A 24,521-nucleotide genomic window follows, 5' to 3' on the forward strand; every position below is an offset into this window, starting at 1 on the left:
CAGTGAAAAGTCTTGTTTCTTGCGCGCTATACATACAAAGCATACTGTTCATAGAGAAGGAAGCGAGAGAGTGCAGAATGTAGTGTTACAGTCATAGCTCGGGTGGAGAGAAAGATCAATTTAATGCAGGGTCGGTCCATTCAAAAGTCTGCCAGCAGCAGGAAGAAGCTGTTCTTGAGTCGGTCGGTCCGTGACCTCAGACGTTTGTATCTTTTTCCCGACGGAAGAAGGTGGAAGAGAGAATGTCCGGGGTGGGTGAGGTCCTTCATTATGCTGGCTGCTTTTCCGAGGCAGCGGGAAGTGTAGACAGAGTCAGTGGATGGGAGGCCGGTTTGCGTGATGGATTGGGCTACATTCATGACCTTTTGTAGATCCTTGCGGTCTTGGGCAGAACAGGAGCCAGACCAAGCTGTGATACAACCAGAAAGAATGAGTTAGTGAGAGCTATAGCTGACATGCCCAATTTCCTTCATCTTCTGAGAAAGTCGAGGCATTGACTGTGTTTCTAACTCTGTGGTGTATTTTGTCACAGGACAGTTTCGATGGAGATTTATTCTGTATCCCTGGGATTTAGAAGGTTCAGGAGTGAGTTGATTGAAGTTTTCTTTAATTCTTTTGTGGGACATGGGCATCGCTGGCTGAACAGAATTTATTGCATCGAGTTGCTCTTCGCGGGCAGTTGAGAGTTAACCGCATTGCTGTGGCTCTGGAGTCACACGTAGCCCAGACTACCTAAGGACGGCAGAGTTCCTTCCCTAAAAGACATTAGTGAACCAGATGGGTTTTTCCGACAATCGACAATAGTTTCATGGTCACCAGTAGATTCTTAATTCCAGATATTTTTATTGAATTCCAATTGGTGGGATTCAAACCCAGGTCCCCAGAACATTCGCTGAGTTTCTGGATTAATAGTCTGGAGATAATAGCACTAGGCCATTGCCTCTCCTAGTGTCACCTCTCCATCCCTGTCATTCACTCATCATCTCCGCTTCCACCATCCTCATAGGCCGTGTGTCCAAACACATTCCCAGGCTCTGTGTGTGTGTGAAAGATGTTTTTCCTCACATTCCCTCACTGCGTCTCTCCTGAAACTTTAAATTGTGTCTCCCTGTCATCCCTGAACCCAATCAGCTCACGGCAACAGCTTTCCTTTATCGACTTTATCGAAACCTGTCCTAATCTTGTACATCTCGAGCAAATCTCCCCTCAAGGGGAACAAGCCCCGTTTCTCCAACCTCACCCTGGAGCTCACATCCCTCATTCCCGCAATTAATCCACTCTCAAAGATGCTGCGGACCTTCATATTTCCTCCCTCGGTCTGTTTATCCCATCACAGGATCACAGAATTGTTACAGGGCAGAAGGAGGCAAGTGGAGTTCAGACAAGAAGTTGAGGAGAGCAGAGAAAATAGAAACTAAATGGGCCCAAGGTAATTCTGTTTATTTCTTTTTCTCACTCTCTCTGTCTGTGTCTTCTGTCCCTCTCTCCATCTCTCCCTCTCCCTCCCTGGGAATCTGAGAAAAATATCCACAAATATCAGTCAGCCATTTGGCCTTTCTTCCCAGCGGCCATTTGATGTGAGCGCAGCACTGAGATATTTCTGACAGAGTTGTCTCCTCGCTGAGGTAACATTAGTATTTTAAATGTGACAGAGACGCAGCCATGGAGACACAAACGAGGGTTGTATTCCCGGGAAGTTTGGAGTGTCAGGGATAATTTGATCAACGTTGTCAGGAGAATAATGGAAACTGATAGGATAGAGAAAGAGAAAGGTTTCTTGCTGGTTGTGGAGTCTGGGACTGGGATCATTGTCTGAAATATTAAAAATATTCTGAAACCCTTTCAAAGTGAAATTAAGGAACACTTCTTCACACAAAGGGTGTTCTCGAATCACAGAACAGCAGGAGGCCATTCGGCCCATCATGTCTGCCCCGATCCCGGAAGTCTGCGTGGCTTTCCTCTGGGTGCTGCGGTTTCCTCCCACAGTGTGAATGATGTGCTGGTTAGGGTGCATTGGCCGTGGTAAATTTTCTCTCAGTGTAACCGAACACCAGAGTGTGGCATCTGGGGAATTTTCACAGTAACTTCACAGTGTTAATGCAAGCCTACTTGTGACACTAATAAACAAAATTAAAAATTAGAAGTTGAGTCGGCTTGTGTTGTATTCATTGGAGCAGAGAAGACTGGGGGGGGCGACCTGATTGAGGTGGACAAGATTATGAGAGACATGAAGAGTGTGGATCGGGAGCAGCTGTTCCCCTTAGTTGAAGGGTCAGTCACGAGGGGACATAGGTTCAAGGTGAGGGGCAGGAGGTTTAGGGGGGATGTGAGGAAAATCTGTTTTACCCACAGGGTGGTGACAGTCTGGAATGCGCTGCCTGAGAGGTTGGCAGAGGCAAGTTGCCTCACATCCTTTAAAAAGTAGCTGGATAAGCACTTGGCACATCATCACATTCAGGGCTATGGGCCAAGTGCTGGTAAATGGGGTGAGGTCGGTATGTTAGGTGGTCCTCACGTGTCGGTGCAGACTCGATGGGCCGAAGGGTCTCTTCTGCACTGTATGAATCTGTGATGAGGAAATGTTTTTAACGTAGTGACTGCTGGTATCTGGAATGTTCTGCCTTGATTAGCTGTAAGTATTCACATTCCAACCATTATTCATGTAAATTGAGTCTGTGTCTTTATCTGCCCTGTTTGTGAACAGAATTCCCACTCACCTGAAGAAGGGGCTTGGAGCTCCGAAAGCTTGTGTGGCTTTTGCTACCAAATAAAGCTGTTGGACTTTAAGCTGGTGTTGTTAAACTTCTTACTGTGTTTACCCCAGTCCAACGCCGGCATCTCCACATCATGTTCTGCCTGAGTCAGAGGTGGGAGAAGATTCCATCAAGAGGAAATTGAATGGGAAGCTGAAGGGAAAATATTGACAGGGTTACGGGGAGAGGGTGGAGGATTGGGAATAGTGAAACTGCTCTTGCAGTGTGTCGATCCAGGCTTGACGGGCTGAATGGCCTCCTGTGCTGTCACCATTCTATGATTCACACACAAGTTAACTTCTCAGTGTCTATTAGGCCCCACTCATTCCTCCATGATCAGTTCCAGCATTTCAAGTTCAGATCCCAGTACTTTTTAGTTGGGGGATTGAGGAGTAAAACAGAAATAGGAATGAGAGTGTCGGTGCGCTTATGTTTTTGTATTTCTGTGTGTGTGTGTGTGTGTGTGTGTGTGTGTGTGTGTGTATGTGAGAGAGAGACAGTTTCTAAGTGTGTGCAAGTGTCTATTTCAATGTGTGTTTCTGTGTGTGTGATTGTGTTTCTCTGCGTGTGTCTGTGAGTGAGTGTGTGTCTGTCTGTGTGTCTCTGTGTCTTTGTGCATGTGTGTCTGTGAGTGTGTGTTTGTGTCTCTCTGCGTGTGTGTGTCTGTGAGTGTGTGTTTGTGTCTCTCTGCGTGTGTGTCTGTGAGTGTCTGTGTGTCTCTCTCTTTGTCTGTGTGTGTGTGTCTATGAGTGTGTGTATGTGTCTGTATCTCTGAGTGCGTGTGCGTCTGTGTGTGTGTGTCTGTATCTCTGTGAGTGCGTGTGCGTCTGTGTGTCTGTGTGTGTGTGTTTGTCATGATCTGTTTGAGTGGGGGAGCAGGCTCGATGGGTCAAATGGCCTCCAACTGCACATATTTGAGATTCAAATACATTGACACACATGCATGCTGACACTCACACACACACACAGACACAGACACACACACACAGACACAGACACACACACACACACAGACACAGACACACACACAGAGAAAGATATACACAGTATTGACATATTTATTGACCATTTAATGTGACTGAATGCTACACATCCTGGTTTGCCGATGACACAAAACATTAGACAGCATTGTAAGCAGCGTAGCTGGAAACATCACATTGCAAAGAGTTATTCATATTTTGTACATGGACAAAACTGGTGGAGAGGTTTCAGTGCTGCAGGGAAATGTAAACTGACACAACTTAGATTTAAAAGGGATAGAACAACGTACTTTAATAAATGATGAAATGACAGAAACAGTGGAAGCTCCAAATGTCCAGATATTTCACAGCTGAATTCGCACAATACACACAGCAATGACTCTGATATTGCGGAATTGTTGTAAATGTGGTTAATCTCAGTACGGAGGCTGTCTTCATGTTACAATGTTAATCTGATCACTCTCATCAAAACAGGGTCAACATTTCTGTACAATGTGAGTGAATCATCAGTTCAAACAGTTCAGGTTCAATGTTTAAAATAACCAGTCACTTTTCTGTGGCTGCTTTGGGAATGTCAGTGGAATGTAGTTCACAGTAAAGTGCGAACAATTGTATTGGGGAATAATTGGAAGCAGTTTCCAGTGAGAGCTTCCTGCATTCTGGAAATGTGTGTGATCCATTCAGAGATTGGAAATGGACGGATGAATAAAGATGCAGTTTGTTGTTAATTACATGAGATTGTCTGCCTTGAAGATTCACAAGTTCCATGTGCTGAGAGAAAGGAATGATTAAACAATGTCTATAATTCAAATCCTTCAGACAAGTGAAAAAGCAGGAGAACAACTGAATCCACAAACGCTGCCACAGACAGTATTCGAAGCTTCAACTTCATGTTTGAATGTGAAGGGCTGATTGAAATAAACAGGAGGCCACACTGGGATGCTGAGCAATTTGATTCCTGTTTTTCCTAAACTTCAAAATAAAAATCTGTGATGAAACATTCCTTGGACAGAGCAGAGGGAATTTTACTCTGTATTTAGCCCATTACAGTATTTGTGTTGGGAACATTTGATGAACAGTGCAGATTAAACATTATTCTTAACCGCTGGAATTTAAGTTGGGGGCTGATTTAATCAAACATTGAAAATAATGAGGGAAAGGGAGAGGCTGATAAGGAACAAGTTTTTCTGCTGGCTGGGAACTCCAGGATTTGGGAATATTTGAATGTTAGCCTCAGTTTAGAATTGTCGAAATGGAAACATTGCCAGATGTGGTGTGGAGTTAGTTTGAAACAATCTTCTGCAAATGGCTATTGATGCTCAGTCACTTGTTATTATTTATAATCTGGGGTTGATAGATTTTCCTTAGTCCAAGGGGTTAAGAGACAGAGAGTTAGATCACAGATCAGCCAGGATCTTATTGAATATTGGAACAGGCTTTCAGGAAGATTGTTCCAGATTCCAAACACCCTCTTGATGAAGTGCTTTTCCTCACTTCACTTCTGATCCATTTCCCCATCATTTAGAATCTGTGCCCTCTAGTTCATGACCATCTCTTGAGAGGGAAGAGTTTCTCACTCTTTAACCTGTTGATACCCCTTAGGATCTTGAATCTCTCTCTCTCAAGTCTCCCCTCAGCCTTCTTTTCTCCAAGGAAAACAGTCCCAACCTCTCCAATCTACCCTCGTGGCTATGGATCTTATTCCCTGGAATCATTCTTGTGAATCTCCTCTGCACTCTCTCCAATGTCTTCACATCCCTCCTCAAGTACGGTGCCCAGAACTGGGCGCAATCTCCAGATGAGGCCTAACAAGTGTCTTATACAAATTCAATATGAACTCCTTACTCTTGTCCTCAATCCCTCCATTAATAAAAGCTGGGATACCATATACTTCATTTACTGCTCTCTCAAAGTGCCCTGCCACCTTCACTGACGTATGTACATATTAGAATCATGGAATCCCTACAGTGCAGAAGGAGGCCATACAGCCCATCGAGCCTGCGCTGACAACATTCCCACCCAGGCCCTATCCCCGTGATGCAACGTATTTACCCTGATAATACTGGCATGAATTGAGAAATGGTTAACGGACAGAAAACAGAGCTTAGGCACAAATGGGTCATTTTCAGGGTGGCAGGCTGTGACCAGCGGCTTATCACAAGGATCAGTACTCGGGAGCCCAGCTATTCACAATCCATATCATTGATTTGGACGTTTGGGATCAAATGTAATATTTCCGAATTTGCAGATGACATGAAAGCAGGTGGAAGTGTGAGTTGTGAGGAGGATGTAGACTCTTCAAGGGGATGTGGGAGAGGCTGAATTAGTGGTGAATCCACACACGGAGTGTTGTGGACAGTTTTATCCTCTTACCTAAGGAAAGATATTCTTGTCCGAGAGGGACTTCAATGACATTTCACTGCATTAATTCCTGGGATGGAGGGATTGTCCTCTGAGGAAAGAAAATGGACTTTTACTTTCTGCACTTGAGAAGCATGAGAGGTGACCTCATTCAAACTTGGACAATTCTTACAGGGCTCAGCAGGGTCGAGTCATAGAGGTTTACAGCATGGAAACGCGCTTTGGCCCAACTTGTCCATGCCGCCCAGTTTTTACCATTAAGCTAATCACAATTGCCTGTGTTTCGCCCATGTCCCTCTATACCAATCTTACCCATGTAACTGTCTAAATGCTTTTTAAAACATAAAATTGTACCCGCCCCTACTACTGCCCCTGGCAGCTCATTCCAGACACTCACCACTCTCTGTGTGAAAAGAATTGCCCTCTGGACCCTTTTGTATCTCTCCCCTCTCACCTTAAACCTATGCCCTCTAGTTTTAGACTCCCCTACCTTTGGGAGAAGATATTGACTATCTAGCTGATCTATGCCCCTCATTATTTTATAGACCTCTATAAAATCACCCCTCAGTCTTCTACGCTACAGGGAAAAAGGTCCCAGTCTGTGCAACCTCTCCTTAAAACCCAAACCATCATGTCCCGGTAGCATCCTAGTAAATCTTTTTTGCACTCTTTCTAGTTTAATAATATCCATTCTAAAATAGGGTGACCAGAACTGTACACAGTATTCCAAGCGTGGCCTTAACAATGTCTTGTACAACTTCAACAAGACCTCCCAACTCCTGTATTCAATGTTCTGACCAATGAAACCAAGCATGCTGAATGCCTTCTTCACCACTCTGTCCCTGTGACTCCACTGTCAAGAAGCTATGAACCTGTACCCCGAGATCTCTTTGTTCTATAACTCTCCCCAACCCCCAAACGTTAGCTGAGTAGATACAGGAAGAATGTTTCCCCCGGCTGGGGGCGGGAGGGGGGGGGGGGGGGGGGCTGGTGGTGTCTAGAACCATGGCATAGTCACAGAGTAAGGGGGCAGGACATTTAGGACTGAGATAAGAACATAAGAAATAGGAGCAGGAGTAGGCCATCTAGCCCCTCGAGCCTGCCCCGCCATTCAATAAGATCATGGCTGATCTGAAGTGGATCAGTTCCACTTACCCGCCTGATCCCCATAACCCCTAATTCCCTTACCGCTCAGGAATCCATCTATCCGTGATTTAAACATATTCAACGAGGTAGCCTACACCACTTCAGTGGGCAGAGAATTCCAGAGATTCACCACCCTCTGAGAGAAGAAGTTCCTCCTCAACTCTGTCCTAAACTGACCCCCCTTTATTTTGAGGCTGTGCCCTCTAGTTCTAGCTTCCTTTCTAAGTGGAAAGAATCTCTCCACCTCTACCCTATCCAGCCCCTTCATTATCTTATAGGTCTCCATAAGATCCCCCCCTCAGCCTTCTAAATTCCAACGAGTACAAACCCAATCTGCTCAGTCTCTCCTGATAATCAACACCCCTCATCTCTGGTATCAACCTGGTGAACCTTCTCTGCACTCCCTCCAAGGCCAATATATCCTTCCGCAAATAAGGGGACCAATACTGCACACAGTATTCCAGCTGCGGCCTCACCAATACCCTGTACAGATGCAGCAAGACATCTCTGCTTTTATATTCTGTCCCCCTTGCGATATAGGCCAACATCCCATTTGCCTTCCTGATCACCTGTTGCACCTGCAGACTGGGTTTTTGCGTCTCATGCACAAGGACCCCCAGGTCCCTCTGCACAGCAGCATGTTGTAATTTCTTTCCATTTAGATAATAATCCAATTTGCTATTATTTTCTCCAAAGTGAATAAACTCGCATTTGTCAACGTTATACTCCATCTGCCAGTTCCTCGCCCACTCACTCAGCCTGTCCAAATCTCTCTGCAGACCTTCTACGCCCTCCGCACGATTCACTTTTCCACTTATCTTTGTGTCGTCTGCAAACTTTGTTACCCTACACTCAGTCCCCTCCTCCAGATCGTCTATATAAAAGGTAAATAGCTGAGGCCTCAGTACCGATCCCTGCAGCACGCCACTAGTTACCATCCGCCAACCAGAAAAGCACCCATTTATTCCGACTCTCTGCTTCCTGTGAGGAGGAATTTCTTCCCTCAGAGTCATAGAGTGGTACAGTGAAGAAAAGGCCCTTCGACCCATTGAGTCTGCACCAACAGTAACTCCCACTAAAGTTGTGCTAATCCAATTTTCCATCTCTTGTACCATATCTTTGAATGTTGTGATGTTTCAAGTGCTCATCCAAATGCTTTTGGAAGGTTGTAAGGTTTCCGACCTCCACTGCCTTCCCAGGCAGTACATTCCTGATTCCCATCACCCTCTGAGTGAATGTTTTTCTCAACTCTCTTCTGAATCTCCTGCCCTTTGCCCTAAAACTATGTCCCCTCATGATTGACCCCTCAACCAAGGGGAACAGCTGTTTCCTATTCACCCTGTCCATACCCCTCATAATCTTATACACCTCAATCAGCCTTCTCTGCTCTAAAGAAAACAATCCAAACCTTTCCAGTCTCTCCTTATAGCTCAAATACTCCATCCCAGGCAACTTGCTGCTCCATATGCGACTGTGAGAATTGTCACAGATCAATCCCAATATCAGTGAGTAATCTCCAATGCAATAGTTTGTGACCAGGTTGTGCAACATGCATTGAAATGTGGCAATATGGAAGTTGGTTCACTCAGTTGGCTGGACAGCTGGTTTGAGATGCACAAAGTCTCCAACACGTCATGAAAGCCCAACCCTTTCAACCTTTCCCCTGGCCTGAGGTGTGGTAAATCACCGCCAGTGAGTTCTCCCCCTCAAAGGGGAGAGCAGCAGATCGTCATCTGGGACTGTGGTCACTTTCCCTTTACCGATGTTCAACTTTATTTCCCTTCCTCAATTTCTGCTCATCTGCAAGAGACTCGAGTGAAATTCACCCAATCTTTCAACACCAATATTACACACACAATACTGGAGCAATTGGATATTTCACACAGCTGGTAACAAGACCAAACAAAAACTGTTCCAAACAAGAGTGGTGGCACCAGCTGACCCACACAAATATATAACTTTAAAGGAATATCCGTCTATCCATCCAGCTGACTCTCTTTCTCTGTCTATCTAACAGAGAGATTTTCAGTGCAGTAACAACTGAAACAGGGTAGAATGTAGGAATAAGAAAGACAGGAACTTGTGTAAAATAAAACTGAGACACAGGTGAGTTGAGTAATGAATGAAACAAGGCCGAACACAGCAGTATCTCCGATGATGCTGAATGTAAGAGAAACAGATCAAATCTATTCCTGGGGAAGTGCAGCAACAGCTTAGAAATTGTCGGGTGTGGTGTAGATAGAGGCATGGCTGCGTGCGTCAATAACTGTGACTTCACTGAGTGCATTGGAAACAGTGACATAGTTGAGTGAAGCAATAACTAAGTAAACAAAGAACAAAGAACAATACAGCACAGGAACAGGCCCTTCGGCCCTCCAAGCCCGCGCCGCTCCCCGGTCCAGGATTGAATCCTGAATCCAGGATCCCCGCCCATTTTTCCAGCCTATCTACATACCAATATCCTATCCACCAAGCTGTCCCTCACAGCTACGATGCTTTGTTCATTACAACCTATTAACTCACCCCCACCCCCCCATTCCAGACCATGTGATCTCCAGGGAGAGGCGAAAACCCAGAGTGAAAAACCCCAGGGCCAATATGGGGAAAAAGAATCTGGGAAATTCCTCTCCGACCCCCTGAGGCGATCGAAACGAGTCCAGGAGATCACAATGGCCCCGATCGGAAAATGCTTCCCAACCCTAGTCATTTCCACTTCCACGAACACCATATGAATTGAAACGAGAAACAAGGAACAATTAGCCCGTGCTGCTCCCTGGTCCAAACTAGACCACTCTTTTGTATCCCTCCATTCCCACTCCGTTCATATAGCTGTCGAGATAAGTCTTAAACGTTCCCAGTGTGTCCGCCTCCACCACCTTGCCCGGCAACACATTCCAGGCCCCCACGACCCTCTGTGTGAAATATGTCCTTCTGATATCTGTGTTAAACCTCCCCCCCTTCACCTTGAACCTATGACCCCTCGTGAACGTCACCACCGACCCGGGGAAAAGCTTCCCACCGTTCACCCTATCTATGCCTTTCATAATTTTATACACCTCTATTAAGTCTCCCCTCATCCTCCGTCTTTCCAAGGAGAACAACCCCAGTTTCCCCAATCTCTCCTCATAACCAAGCCCCTCCATACCAGGCAACATCCTGGTAAACCTCAGGCAACATCCTGGTAAACCTGGTAAAGACCAATTGTAGTATATACAGAGGGATAGCCCCATGCATTAAGAAGAGAAACTGTATCTAGTTTGTAGGGGTGGCACAGTGGTTAGCACTGCAGCCTCTCAGCGCCAGGGACCCGGGTTCGATTCCCGACTTGCGTCACTGTCTGTGTGGAGTCTGCATGTTCTCCCCGTGTCTGGGTTTCCTCCGAGTGCTCCGGTTTCCTCCCACAGTCTGAAAGACATGCTGTTCGGTGGATTGGCCATGCTAAATTCTCCCTCAGTGAAGCCGAACAGTGCCGGAGTGTGGCAACTAGGGGATTTTCACAGCAACTTCATTGCAGTGTTAATGTAAGCCTACTTGTGACACTAATAAATAACATTGAAACTGTATGAAGTGTTATATACACAGATACAGTGCTGAGGTAAAGAGAAATGGAGACATGCTCCACGTTCATTACCCAGACATGGTCGAGTTTATTTTTATAAAGAGTGACATGGTTAAATGCAGTGATAATTTAAGCAGGTCCCCTCCCTAACAGCACTGTGGGTGTACCTACACCACATAGACAGCAGTGGGTTCAAGACGGCAGCTCACCACCACCTTCTCCAGGGCAACTAGGAATGGGCAATAAATGCTGACCTAGCCAGTGACACCCACATCACAAGAATCAATAAATATTCATCGAACCCAGCACATTGTCCAATGAAATATCAATCCATACATGGTATTAATACAGTGAGAACTCAAAAAGGGTTGATTGTAGTGTCCACAGCAGCATGGTGTAATGTAGTATTCACTGAGACAACTGAGCGTATAAACAGCGACTGGGTTGAGTGCAGTGATAACTGGGAAAGGAGCGAATGTCCGGGATTCTCCGGCTGTTCACTCGTGGGGAATTCTCTGCTCTCGTTCCCCTGCCTCTGGTTTCCTGCTAGCGTGAGGTGACTTCAATGGGAAATCCCATTGACAGCGACAGGACCAAAAACTCCCTCTGCTAGTGAACGGTGTGTCACCTCTCACTGCCCAGAAAGCTGCTGAGGGGAGACTGGAGGATCCCAGAAACTATGTTAAAAATAGCCACATTGGCAACAGCAGGAAAATATTACATCCCAAACTCAGTAATATTCACAATGATATTCTCCAATCAGCTGAAGGGCAGCATTTACTGATACAAGACCCAGATTGTAATAACTGAGGGAGGTTTCGGGCAGAGATTACTGATACAAGGCCCAGATTGTAATAACTGAGGGAGGTTTCGGGCAGAGATTACTGATACAAGGCCCAGATTGTAATAACTGAGGGAGGTTTCGGGCAGAGATTACTAATAACAGGCCCAGATTGTAATAACTGAGAGGTTTCGGGCAGAGTTTACTGATACCAGGCCCATATTGTAATAACTGAGAGAGGTTTCGGGCAGAGTTTACTGATACCAGGCCCATATTGTAATAACTGAGAGAGGTTTCGGGCAGAGTTTACTGATACATGATCCGGCAGGATTTACTGTTTGATAATCCAGCTGTTTGGCCCCGTTATGAGCACACCTTCCATGGCCATCAAGTCCGGAAGTCGGCCTTGAACCCTTGAAGAATGAGAGGCGATCCCATTGAAACAGACTTAAAATTCTTACAGGGAGTGACAGGGTGGATGTAGATTGGATGTTTCCCCTGGCTGGTGAGACTAGAACCAGGGGACACAATCTCAGAATCAGGGGCAGACCATTGAAGACTGAGATAACATAACATAAGATGTGTTTGTGTGTGTCTGTTTGTGTGTGTCTGTGTGCATGCATGTGTGTGTGTTTGTGTGTGTATGCGTGTTTGTGTGTGTGTGTTTGTGTGTGTGCATGCGTGTTTGTGTGTGTTTGTGTGTCTGTGTGTGTTTGTGTGTGTGTGTTTGTGTGTGTGTGTGTTTGTGTGTGTCTGTGTGCATGCATGTGTGTGTGTTTGTGTGTGTGTGTTTGTGTGTGTGTGCATGCGTGTTTGTGCGTGTGTATGTTTGTGTGTGTGTGTGTGTGCATGCGTGTTTGTGTGTGCGTGCTTTGTGTGTGTGCGTGTTTTGTGTGTGTGCGTGTTTTGTGTGTGTTGGTGTGTGCGTGTTTTGTGTGCGTACGTGCACCATGATCAGTTTGAATGCTGGCGCAGGATCGATGGGCCAAATGGCCTACACCTGCTCCTATTTTCCTTTGAGTTCTAAATACATTGACACACACACCGGAGTGTGGGCGACTAGGGGATTCTCACAGTAACTTCATTGCAGTGTTAATGTAAGCCTACTTCTGAGACTAATAAATAAACTGAAACTGAAGGTCAAGGTGCTGCTGTGACAATGCACTCTTGTTTAAACACTCTGCAATGCTGAGACTGGGAGAAGTGACCAACAGGGGGCAGCATTGCAGCTTCTGTCCCCCTATTGAAACTGGGATTGTTGCTCCATCTGCTGCACAATCCCAACCCCATCCACTGGGGGCAACCTGGACAATGGCTGCAGACAGACCTCACTGCGCATGCGAGGCAATGACACCCACCGCCGGCGGCCATTTTGCGTTGCCAAGGGAGACGGCCAGCGGCCATATTCCGTTGCCAACGGAGATGGCGGCGACCATCTTGCGTTGCCAGGGGAGACGGCATCGATGCGGCGGCGTCCCGCGCGCTGACCTCTGGGTGCATTCCCGTCCCGCACATGCGCACAGGCAGCCCCCGGCAGCGTCACAGCGACGCCTGGTGGCCAGGAAGGGCAATAGCAGCAGCACACTCTCTGCCCAAAGGCTTCCCCAGTTCAGCTGCTCAGAGACACTGGGAATGTCTTCAAGTGGAAACTTCAGCTTCTCACATTCACCCCCTGTGTTCAGTCATTGTTTCCTAGGCAACCTCTGTAGTCACATCACAAACAACTTGTTCACATTGAAGGCCATGGCAATCTGGACCATTCGGCTTCAAAGCCATTGAGCTTTGAAACTTCAATTGAAATGTTGGAGATGAGAGTTTATCGATGCAAGTCATGTTGCATGTGGAACGCTCATGATGCCACAATTAGAGCGGTGCAGACATCTCACAGGGTTGTGTGACTGGAGGAGATGTCAGAGACGGGGTGGTTAAATATAGAGGGACAGGGTCTGAAGCTAAGTTTTGGGTAAAAGATGGCAGTAATGTTGTGACATTAATTTAGCTTCAGATAGTTGCTGGGGAGGGGGATAGAGAGGTTGGGGAGTGATGTTTGTATTGGGGCAATCTCTCTCTCTCTCTCATCATGTATAGATATGAATCCATCTCTCACTCTCTATCTCTCTTTACCCATTGTGTCCAGAGTCTTGTGAAGGTGCAGGCCGGTGGCAGGTTCTGTTTCCTGAAGGACATTACCGAACCTGTCAGATTATTGTGACAATCCAGTAGTTTTCATGGTCACTTTTTCCGAGTGGCGGCCCCACAAATGATCAGATTCATTCAGCTCAATTTCACAATCTGCCTTTGTGTTTTTGTGGGTTCTCTCTCACTTCCTTTTTTCTGTTCGAACTCAATTTCCCAGGGTTTTAGAAGAGGAGGATTTGCAGTTTGGAAACTGAAACCAAATATGATATCGAAACCTGCTGGAGTTAGCCAATTTATTGTAACCTGAATATCATTGTGTTTTGAACGTGGACGGAAAAAGCACCGTTTTTAGGGGAGAGAACCTGTACACATGGTCTGTGTGTGGACAAGACTTCAGCCAATCATCCAGCCTTTCAGAACATAATTGCAGTCACAACAGGGAGAAGCTGTGGAAATGTGGGGACTGTGGGAAGGGATTCGATTACCCACCCCAGCTGGAGATTCATCGGGGCAGTCACAGTGGGGAGAGACCATTCACCTGCTCCCAGTGTGGGAAGGGATTCACTCAGTCAAACAGCTTACATATACACCAGAGAACTCACACTGAGGAGAGGTCATTCACCTGCTCCCAGTGTGGGAGGGGATTCACTCAGTCAAACAGCTTACATATACACCAGAGAACTCACACTGAGGAGAGGCCTTTCACCTGCTCCCAGTGTGGAAAGGGATTCATTACCTCATCCCATCTGCTGAAACATGGGCGAATCCACACTGGAGAGAGGCCGTTCACTTGCTGTGTGTGTGTGAAGAGATTCACTCAGTCTTCAAACCTCTTTATATGCCCTGTTTGCCCTGTCTTTATATGCCCTGTTTGTGAACAGAATTCTCACTCACCTGAAGAAGGGGCTTGGAGCTCCGAAAGCTTGTGTGGCTTTTGCTACCAAATAAAGCTGTTGGACTTTAAGCTGGTGTTGTTAAACTTCTTACTGTGTTTACCCCAGTCCAACGCCGGCATCTCCACATCATGTTCTGCCTGAGTCAGAGGTGGGAGAAGATTCCATTAAGAGGAAATTGAATGGGAAGCTGAAGGGAAAATATTGACAGGGTTACGGGGAGAGGGTGGTGGATTGGGAATAGTGAAACTGCTCTTGCAGTGTGTCGATCCAGGCTTGACGGGCTGAATGGCCTCCTGTGCTGTCACCGTTCTATGATTCACACACAAGTTAACTTCTCAGTGTCTATTAGGCCCCACTCGTTCCTCCATGATCAGTTCCAGCATTTCAAGTTCAGATCCCAGTACTTTTTAGTTGGGGCATTGAGGAGTAAAACAGAAATAGGAATGAGAGTGTCGGTGCGCTTATGGTTTTGTATTTCTTTGTGTGTGTGTGTGTGAGAGAGAGAGACAGTTTCTAAGTGTGTGCAAGTGTCTATTTCATTGTGTGTTTCTGTGTGTGTGATTGTGTTTCTCTGCGTGTGTCTGTGAGTGAGTGTGTGTCTGTGTCTGTGTGTGTGTCTGTCTCTGTGTCTTTGTGCATGTGTGTCTGTGAGTGTGTGTGTCTCTCTGCGTGTGTGTTTGTGAGTGTCTGTGTGTCTCTCTCTTTGTGTGTGTGTGTCTATGAGTGTGTGTGTGTGTGTCTGTATCTCTGTGAGTGCGTCTGTGTGTGTGTCTATGAGTGTGTGTGTGTGTGTGTTTGTCATGAACTGTTTGAGTGGGGGAGCAGGCTCGATGGGTCAAATGGCCTCCAACTGCACATATTTGAGATTCAAATACATTGACACACATGCATGCTGACACAGACACACACACACAGACACACGCACAGACACACACGCACAGACACACACACACACAAAGACACAGACACACACACAGACACAAACACAGACACACACAGACACACACAGACACACACACAGACACACACAGACACACACACACACAGACACACACACACAGGCACACACACACACAGACACAGACACACACACACAGACACACACACACAGACACACACACACACAGACACACACACACAGACAGACACACACACACACACACACACAGAAAGATATACACAGTATTGACATATTTATTGACCATTTAATGTGACTGAATGCTACACATCCTGGTTTGCCGATGACACAAAACATTAGACAGCATTGTAAGCAGCGTAGCTGGAAACATTACATTGCAAAGAGTTATTCATATTTTGTACATGGACAAAGCTGGTGGAGAGGTTTCAGTGCTGCAGGGAAATGTAAACTGACACAACTTAGATTTAAAAGGGATAGAACAACGTACTTTAATAAATGATGAAATGACAGAAACAGTGGAAGCTCCAAATGTCCAGATATTTCACAGCTGAATTCGCACAAAACACACAGCAATGGATCTGATATTGTGGAATTGTTGTAAATGTGGTTAATCTCAGTACGGAGGCTGTCTTCATGTTACAATGTTAATCTGATCACTCTCATCAAAACAGGGTCAACATTTCTGTACAATGTGAGTGAATCATCAGCTCAAATAGTTCAGGTTCAATGTTTAAAATAACCAGTCACTTTTCTGTGGCTGCTTTGGGAATGTCAGTGGAATGTAGTTCACAGTAAAGTGCGAACAATTGTATTGGGGAATAATTGGAAGCAGTTTCCATTGAGAGCTTCCTGCATTCTGGAAATGTGTGTGATCCATTCAGAGATAGGAAATGGACGGATGAATAAAGATGCAGTTTGTTGTTAATTACATGAGATTGTCTGCCTTGAAGATTCACAAGTTCCATGTGCTGAGAGAAAGGAATGATTAAACAATGTCTATAATTCAAATCCTTCAGACAAGTGAAAAAGCAGGAGAACAACTGAATCCACAAACGCTGCCACAGACAGTATTCGAAGCTTCAACTTCATGTTTGAATGTGAAGGGCTGATTGAAATAAACAGGGGACCACACTGGGATGCTGAGCAATTTGATTCCTGTTTTTCCTAAACTTCAAAATAAAAATCTGTGATGAAACATTCCTTGGACAGAGCAGAGGGAATTTTACTCTGTATTTAGCCCATTCCAGTATTTGTGTTGGGAACATTTGATGAACAGTGCAGATTAAACATTATTCTTAACCGCTGGAATTTAAGTTGGGGGCTGATTTAATCAAACATTGAAAATAATGAGGGCACGGGGACACTTTCAGAGTCAGCCCAGAGCGAGGCGGGGGACTCCCTCGTGCCCCCCACCGAGTTGTCCCTCATCCCCTCCAAGGACCTCAGGGTCTTTATCCGTAACCATTCCGGTCGCTCCGACATAATCCGGCTAGCCCTCGGCCACTGGCCGGACCTGGCGCAGCTCGTCCGGTCCGTGAAGGCATGCTCGCATGCCTCCGCGGGCCTGGAGAAAATAGAGCGGCGCTGGGTACTGCGGTTCCTCCACAGGCTCGAAAAGGTGGGGGGTGGACTGGTGAGAATTGCGCCAGCGCCCCCCACACACCTAGTTAAGTGGTGACGGTGGCACAAAGCTGCTGACATGAAGGTGACCATAGCCAGCCTCAACATCAACGGCAGCAGTGGGCCACACCGCAGGTTCCAGAACTTCTCGGTCCTCCGTGACGGGAAGTATGCGGTGTGTTTCCTGCAGGAAACCCACACCGTTCCGGGAGACGAAGCCCAATGGCTCCTGGAGTGGCGAGGGGGGGTCTACATGAGCCACCTCACGCTCGCTTCTTGCGGGGTGGCTATCTTGTTGGCCCCGCGTTATAAGGTGGACATCTTGGGGGTCAAGGAGCCGGTGCCAGGCCGGTTGCTGCACTTGACGGTCCGTGAGGGGGGCGTGGTCATTCACTTGCTGAATGTCTACGCCCCGACCGCTGGACCGCAGCAAACGACTTTCTACGAGAAAGTGTCCGCTCACATCGACACCATCGCGGGGGGCGAATGCATTATCCTCGGGGGAGATTTCAACTGCATCCTCGAGGCACGGGACCGCACCGGCCCCTGGCTGCGCACTCCGGCGGTGGTGAAGTTGCGGGACCTGATCGGGTCTCACGACTTGGTGGACGTCTGGAGACATCTCCATCCTGGCTCCAGCGCCTTCACTTTCGTGAGGCCTGGAGTCGGAGCGTCCAGGCTCGACCGCCTTTACATTTCGAAGGCGCACGTGTCCGGCGTGTCCTCGGTCTCCATGCGGCTGGTGTCGAGCACGGACCACAGCCTGGTGTGGGCGGACTTTGCGCCGTCTCGCATCCGGCGGGGGTCCGCGTACTGGCACTTTAACAACACGCTGCTGGAGGACGAGCGCTTCCTGGACTCGTTCCGTCGATTCTGGGCCGGCTGGAGAAGGAAGCGGGGAGGCTTCCCCTCCTTGAGGCTCTGGTGGGATGTGGGCAAGACTCACGCCCGTACCTTCTGTCAGGGGTACGCGAGGGGGTCGACAAAGAGGCGGAAATCCAGGCTCGAGGAGTTGGAGAAGGAGGTGCTCGACCTGGAGGCACGTCTCAGTCGGCCTGACGCGGACCCGGCCCTGCGTTCGGAGTACAGGGAGAAGAAGGACGCGCTGCGGGACCTGCAGCTTGCCAGGTCTCGCGGCGCGTACGTGAGGTCGCGGCTCCAGTTCCAGGTGGACCTGGACCGCGGCTCCCCCTTCTTCTACTCGCTGGAAAGAGGGCGGGCTAACCGTCAGCAGCTCCTTACGCTGCTGGCCGACGACGGTTCCCCCGTCTCGGATCCGGAGGGCATCCGGGCCATTGCCCGGGAGTATTACACCTCGCTCTTCTCTCCGGATCCGTCCAGCGAGGATGCCCGCAGACTTCTGTGGGAGGACCTGCCGCAGGTCAGCCCGGAGGGCGTCGGCAGGCTCGAGGCCCCTACCACCATGGCCGAGCTGACCGGCGCCCTAAATGGCCTCAGCCGGGGCAAGGCCCCTGGGCTGGACGGGCTGACAGTAGAGTTCTTCAGGGCGTTCTGGGACGTCCTGGGGAGCGACTACGCGGGGATCCTGGGGGAGAGCGTCGCTACCGGGGAGATGCCCCTTTCGTGGCGCAGGGCCGTCATTGCCCTGCTGCCCAAGAAGGGGGATCTCCACCTGCTCAAGAACTGGCGCCCGGTCTCCCTCCTCAGCACGGATTATAAAATCTTTGCCAGGGCTATGGCTTCACGCCTTGGATCCGTGCTGGACCACTTGATCCACCCTGACCAGTCCTACACGGTCCCGGGCCGTTGCATACATGACAATCTCCACCTGGTCCGGGACCTAATCCATCACACCCAGAGGGCTGGTCTGTCGGGCGCCTTCTTGTCATTAGATCAGGAGAAGGCGTTCGACAGGGTGGAGCACGAGTATTTACTCGGGACTCTGCGGGCATTCGGGTTCGGGACGCATTTTGTCGCCCGGATCCGATTACTGTACTCTGCCGCAGAGTGTCTGATTAAGGTTAACGGGTCCCTGACGGTGCCCCTTCGCTTCGGGAGAGGAGTACGGCAGGGCTGCCCCTTGTCCGGCCAACTGTATTCCGTATGCGTGGAGCCATTCCTGCGCCTCTTGCGGAGGAGGTTGTCAGGTTTGGTCCTGCGCGGACCGGACGTAGGGGTGGTCCTGTCAGCTTACGCCGACGACGTGCTCCTCATGTTCACGGACCCGGCTGACCTGCGGAGGATGCGAGAATGCCAGGCGGTGTACTCCGCCGCGTCCTCCGCCAGGATCAACTGGGCCAAGTGCTCCGGACTCCTTGTCGGTCCTTGGGAGACGGACCCCCTCCCGGAGGAGCTCAGGCCTTTCACCTGGAGCAGGACCGACCTCCTCTACTTGGGGGCCCATCTCTGCCCAGCCGAGGAATCCTGGCCGGCGAACTGGCGGGAGCTGGAGGCCAAAGTCTCCGCCCGCCTGAGTCGCTGGACAGGACTGCTCCGAGTGCTGTCCTACGGGGCGCGAGCTCGCGTCATAAACCAGCTGGTCGCCTCCATGCTGTGGTACCGGCTGGTCCCTTTGACCCCTCCCCCTGGCTTTGTCACCGATATCCAGAGAACCCTCGTGCGGTTCTTCTGGGGCAATCGACTGCACTGGGTCCCTGCTGCGGTCCTGTATCTCCCGCTTGAGGAGGGCGGACAAGGTCTGGTGTGCCTCCGCACTCAGATAGCGACCTTCCGCCTCCAGGCCCTGCAGAGGTACCTTTACGTTGAGCCCCCTCCACAGTGGTGTGCCATGGCGACGTATTTCTTCCGCCAGTGGCACGGCCTCAATTATGACGTGCAGCTCCTGCATATCGAACTGGGGCGTGCTTCGACCGCCCTGCAGGAGTTGCCCGTCTTTTACCAGGACCTCCTCACTGTCTGGAACAAGGTCGCCTCGCGACGCAGCTCTCCCCCGTCAGGAGTAGCGGCTCTCGTGCGAGAGCCGCTGCTCAGGAATCCGCTCCTCCAGCCGTATAACTTCAGGTGGCAGGCGGAGAGGGGGGCTGTGGACGCCGGGGTGACCAGAATCGGGGACGTGCTCGATGGCGGAGGAGCGGGCTGGATGAGTCCCCGCGTGCTGGCTGAGCGCGTGGGGACGTCCGTCCGGCGCGCGGCCAAAGCCATCCTAGACCTTAGGACGGTCGTGCTCGGCCCCGAAACTGCACGCAAACTTGAGACGGCGCAGGCGTGCGGTGGGATCCCGCCCGAGCGTTCCCCTGTTCGGGCGGAATTCCACATTGGCCCAAAGCCTCAGCCCCCTCCCCTGGGTGAGGTGCCCCACAGCCTGAGCCGCCTCGCGGAAATGCCCTCCGTGCCTTTTTCTACCGCGCGGAGGCGTTTCCTGTGCGGGCTGCTGCTGCACACCTTCCACTACCGCCTCCTCGCCTGTCGCCCGGATACACCTTGGCGGGCCTTGTTGCCGCCCGGCGGCGGAGGTCCCCGCTGGAGGTCCCTCTACGGAGGGATCTCCCCCAATTACGTCGGGGACCTGGGGTGGAGGGTGATGCATGCAGCAGTTCCGCACAACCGTAGGATTCACTGGTTCACCGGCTCCGAAGACTGCCCTTTCTGTGGCCTTGTGGAGTCCGTGGACCATGTCTATGTTGAGTGTCTTAGGCTGCACTCCCTTTATGTTTTCCTGAAGAACCTTTTATTGATGTTTTGTTTGCACTTCAGTCCCACGCTCCTGATCTACGGACACCCGGTGCGGAGAGGGGAGGGTCGGGATGGCGACCTCCTCGTGAACCTGCTCCTGGGCCTGGCGAAACGCGCCATTTACCGGTCCAGGCTGCGGGCGATCGAGGGGGCCGTCCATCCTGACTGTCTTCCCCTCTACCGCGGCTACGTTCGCGGCCAGGTGTCCCTGGAGAGGGAGCATGCGGTGTCCACGGGCGAGGTTGGCGCTTTCCGCGCCCGCTGGGCACCGCAGGGGTTGGGGTGCATTATTGACCCTGATAACCACATTTTAATTTGATGTTTTTAAGTTTCCTTTGCATTTTGATTTCTGTTCGGGCTGTTCCCCCTCCTTTTTGGGGAGCTGCCCCTTTTACTTTGTCCTGATTTAATTTGAGTTTGTTTACTTGGTTTGACCTAAAAAGAGGTCTCTCTGAGTGTAGATTGAGCTTCAGACGGCCTGAAACGTGCCTCCTCTGGGGCAGCGCCTGCACTTTGTTTCCGTGGTGAACTGGTTTCACGTTCGCCCGAGTAGCGGGGGGCCCCGGGTCGGAGCCGGGCGGAAATTTTGGGTTTGTTTTCTTTTCTTTTTGTGAGTACCTTTGTTTTTTTTTCGTTTTTGCTCACGGAGACGCCCGGTTTTTGTTTTTGTTTTGTTGGGTTTGTTTGTTTTTCGCTCCCTGCGGGGAGGAAGGAGAGAGGTGAGCTGCTGCCTGCCTTGCCCGGCCTGCCTGTTGCCTGCCTGCCTGCCGTCTGGCCTGCTTACCTGCCTGCCTGCCGTCTGGCCTGCTTACCTGCCTGCCTGCCGTCTGGCCTGCTTACCTGCCTGCCTGCCGTCTGGCCTGCTTACCTGCCTGCCTGCCGTCTGGCCTGCTTACCTGCCTGCCTGCCGTCTGGCCTGCTTACCTGCCTGCCTGCCGTCTGGCCTGCTTACCTGCCTGCCGTCTGGACTGCCTGCCGTCTGGACTGCCTGCTTGCCTGCCATCCGGCCTCTGGAGGGTGTGCTCTCCCCGGGGGGAGGGAGGAAGAGAGGACAGAGAGTAACTGGAGGAGAAGGGGGGGGGGCGAAGGCGTTTGGACTGTCTCTTCTCCATCTGCAGTGGGGGGGGTGAAGGCCTTTTCCTAATTCCCCTACCCACTGCTGCTGCCCCCGGGACCGGCACCCCCTCCCCTTTTTCCCTCCTGACTGGGGCACCGGCCTTGTGCCTCATCTCCCTCCCACTGCTCCGACCTCCTCTCTCCCTCTCTCACTCCGGGGAGAGAACACCTACACCCCTACCCACCTACCCCACCCTCCCTTATTTTTCCCTCCACATATACGCCCTGCCGTGCATCTGGGCAGTCTCGGGGTGGGCGTAGCACTCCCTTGATACCATGGCGACATCACCAGCGTCGCCGGTGGCAGGGCCTTCTCGGCCCACCTATGCGGGCGTGGCGGCTGCCAGAGCCCCCGCCGCTCCCAAGGCCCTGCCGCCATTCTCCCTAATCACGCGGCAGCTCGGGGTGAAGTGCTACGCCCACCCCGACATGTCTATCGAGGCCTGCGTTAAGGCAATGGCTGGGGTTGTCGGCCCCTCAGCCATTGTCGCGGCCTCTAAGATGTACGGCCGGGCCGTATTCTTCCTGAAGGCCGAGCGGGCGGTTCGCCTCGCCCTGGAAAAGGGGCTCACGGTGGGCGGGACGTTCCTGGCGGTGGACCCATTGGAGGCCACCGCCCACAAGATAGTAATATCGAACGTCCCGCCCTTCCTACCGAGTGAGCTCCTCCTCCCCCACCTCCATCTACTGGGGGAGGTCAGGTCCGGGGTGCAGCCGATCCCGCTCGGCCTTCGGGACCCCTCCCTCCGCCACATATACTCCTTCCGGCGCCAGGTTTTTGTCCGCCTGGCCCGGGAGGAGGAACTGGAGGGAGGGTTCAATGTCCCCCACGAGGGGACCACGTACCGGGTCTTTTGGTCCGCGGACGGTGTGCGGTGCCATGCCTGTAAGGAGGCGGGGCACGTGAGGAAAAACTGCCCCGTCTCCAAGGCCGCCGACCACCAACCCAAGGCGGCCGCAGCTGGCACCGCAGCCCCCTCTCCCCCCAAGCGAGTACCATCTGCCCCCCCGCGAGGGGAGGCCACGCCGGTAGCAGCTGCCACCTCAGCTGCCGGCGGGGGGGGAGCGGAGCCCCCGCGCGGCCAAAAGGCCCATAAGGGACCTACAAAAAAGAAGGGGGGTACCGGAACCCCGGCCCCCAGGGAAAACACCCCAACCACCCCGGCAGCCGGCTCGGGGACCGCCTCAGTCTCCACCTGCGCACCCCCCCCACCACCACCACCATCTGCCGGGCCCGTGGGCTCTCCGGGGCCTAGTGCTGGGTCCGGCGCCCGGGATCATGGGCCCGAGCATGGGGGGGTAAGCGACCCCGAGCCGGCAAAACTGGCGACGCCGCCACCTCGGGGGGAAGTGACGGGAGAGCAGGGGGGGCGCGGCAAGGCGAAGAGGGGCGGAGGGCGAGGGGCCTCGCCTGCCCGAGGGCAGGTTAACAAAAAGAGGCGGGGCCCCTCGGGCACCGTAGAGTTCGAGGTCTGCGTGCCCCTCCCCCCTTGTGAGTCATCTCCTGCCGTGCCCCCACCTGTCTTTGTGCCTTGTCCCGCGAAAAAAGGGGGCAAGGCACCCTGTAAATCCAAGCATGTGTTGCCTCAGTCCCCCGGCGAGGAGTCTCCGGGGCCGGGTGGCAGCGGGGCCCCCACGGTTCCGTTCCACCCGGCCGGTTACAACCCGGAGTTCTTCTTCAGTCTGTCGGGGGACTGGGGCGACACTCCAATGTTCATGTCCTCGTGCGGCGGCGGCGAAGAGACGATCCACTCGTCCTCTCCGTCCCGACCTTGGACGCTGGACATCCCCAACCTCAGTCCGAAGGATACACCGGACCTGGGGGGTGTCCAAGCGTCTGGGGCGGGGGGGGGCGGCTGGGCCGCCGTCGCACGGGGGCCCGCAATCCGGGAAAGGTGAGCCCGGGGGGAACCCCTCCTCCACCGATCCTGGGGGTGGGATCGGGGAGGGGCTAGGGCTAGTTGGTGGCTCCGTGCCGCCTGCCGTACGTCCTGCGGCGGGGGACTCGGAGTCGAGGGGCGACCGCCCTGAGGAGGTCAGCGGCTCGGTGGAGGGCACGGGGACACTTTCAGAGTCTGCCCAGAGCGAGGCGGGGGACTCCCTCGTGCCCCCCACCGAGTCGTCCCTCATCCCCTCCAAGGACCTCAGGGTCTTTATCCGTAACCATTCCGGTCGCTCCGACATAATCCGGCTAGCCCTCGGCCACTGGCCGGACCTGGCGCAGCTCGTCCGGTCCGTGAAGGCATGCTCGCATGCCTCCGCGGGCCTGGAGAAAATAGAGCGGCGCTGGGTACTGCGGTTCCTCCACAGGCTCGAAAAGGTGGGGGGTGGACTGGTGAGAATTGCGCCAGCGCCCCCCCACACACCTAGTTAAGTGGTGACGGTGGCACAAAGCTGCTGACATGAAGGTGACCATAGCCAGCCTCAACATCAACGGCAGCAGTGGGCCACACCGCAGGTTCCAGAACTTCTCGGTCCTCCGTGACGAGAAGTATGCGGTGTGTTTCCTGCAGGAAACCCACACCGTTCCGGGAGACGAAGCCCAATGGCTCCTGGAGTGGCGAGGGGGGGTCTACATGAGCCACCTCACGCTCGCT

General features: G+C 51.5%; 1 protein-coding gene across 1 annotated transcript in view; it reads left to right on the forward strand.

Annotated features, from left to right (window-relative positions):
- Nucleotides 1–14,276: 14,276 nt before the first annotated feature.
- Nucleotides 14,277–24,521, forward strand: part of LOC144487079 (uncharacterized) — a gene marked incomplete at its 5' end in the record, with an annotated part of 30,104 nt that continues 19,859 nt past the window's right edge. The window contains one exon of the mRNA XM_078205137.1: nucleotides 14,277–14,539. Within this exon, the coding sequence (XP_078061263.1) occupies nucleotides 14,277–14,539 (263 nt within the window). The remainder of the gene's footprint in view (nucleotides 14,540–24,521) is intronic.

The sequence above is a fragment of the Mustelus asterias genome, unplaced genomic scaffold (genome assembly GCF_964213995.1).
Source record: "Mustelus asterias unplaced genomic scaffold, sMusAst1.hap1.1 HAP1_SCAFFOLD_586, whole genome shotgun sequence".
Taxonomy (NCBI): domain Eukaryota; kingdom Metazoa; phylum Chordata; class Chondrichthyes; order Carcharhiniformes; family Triakidae; genus Mustelus; species Mustelus asterias.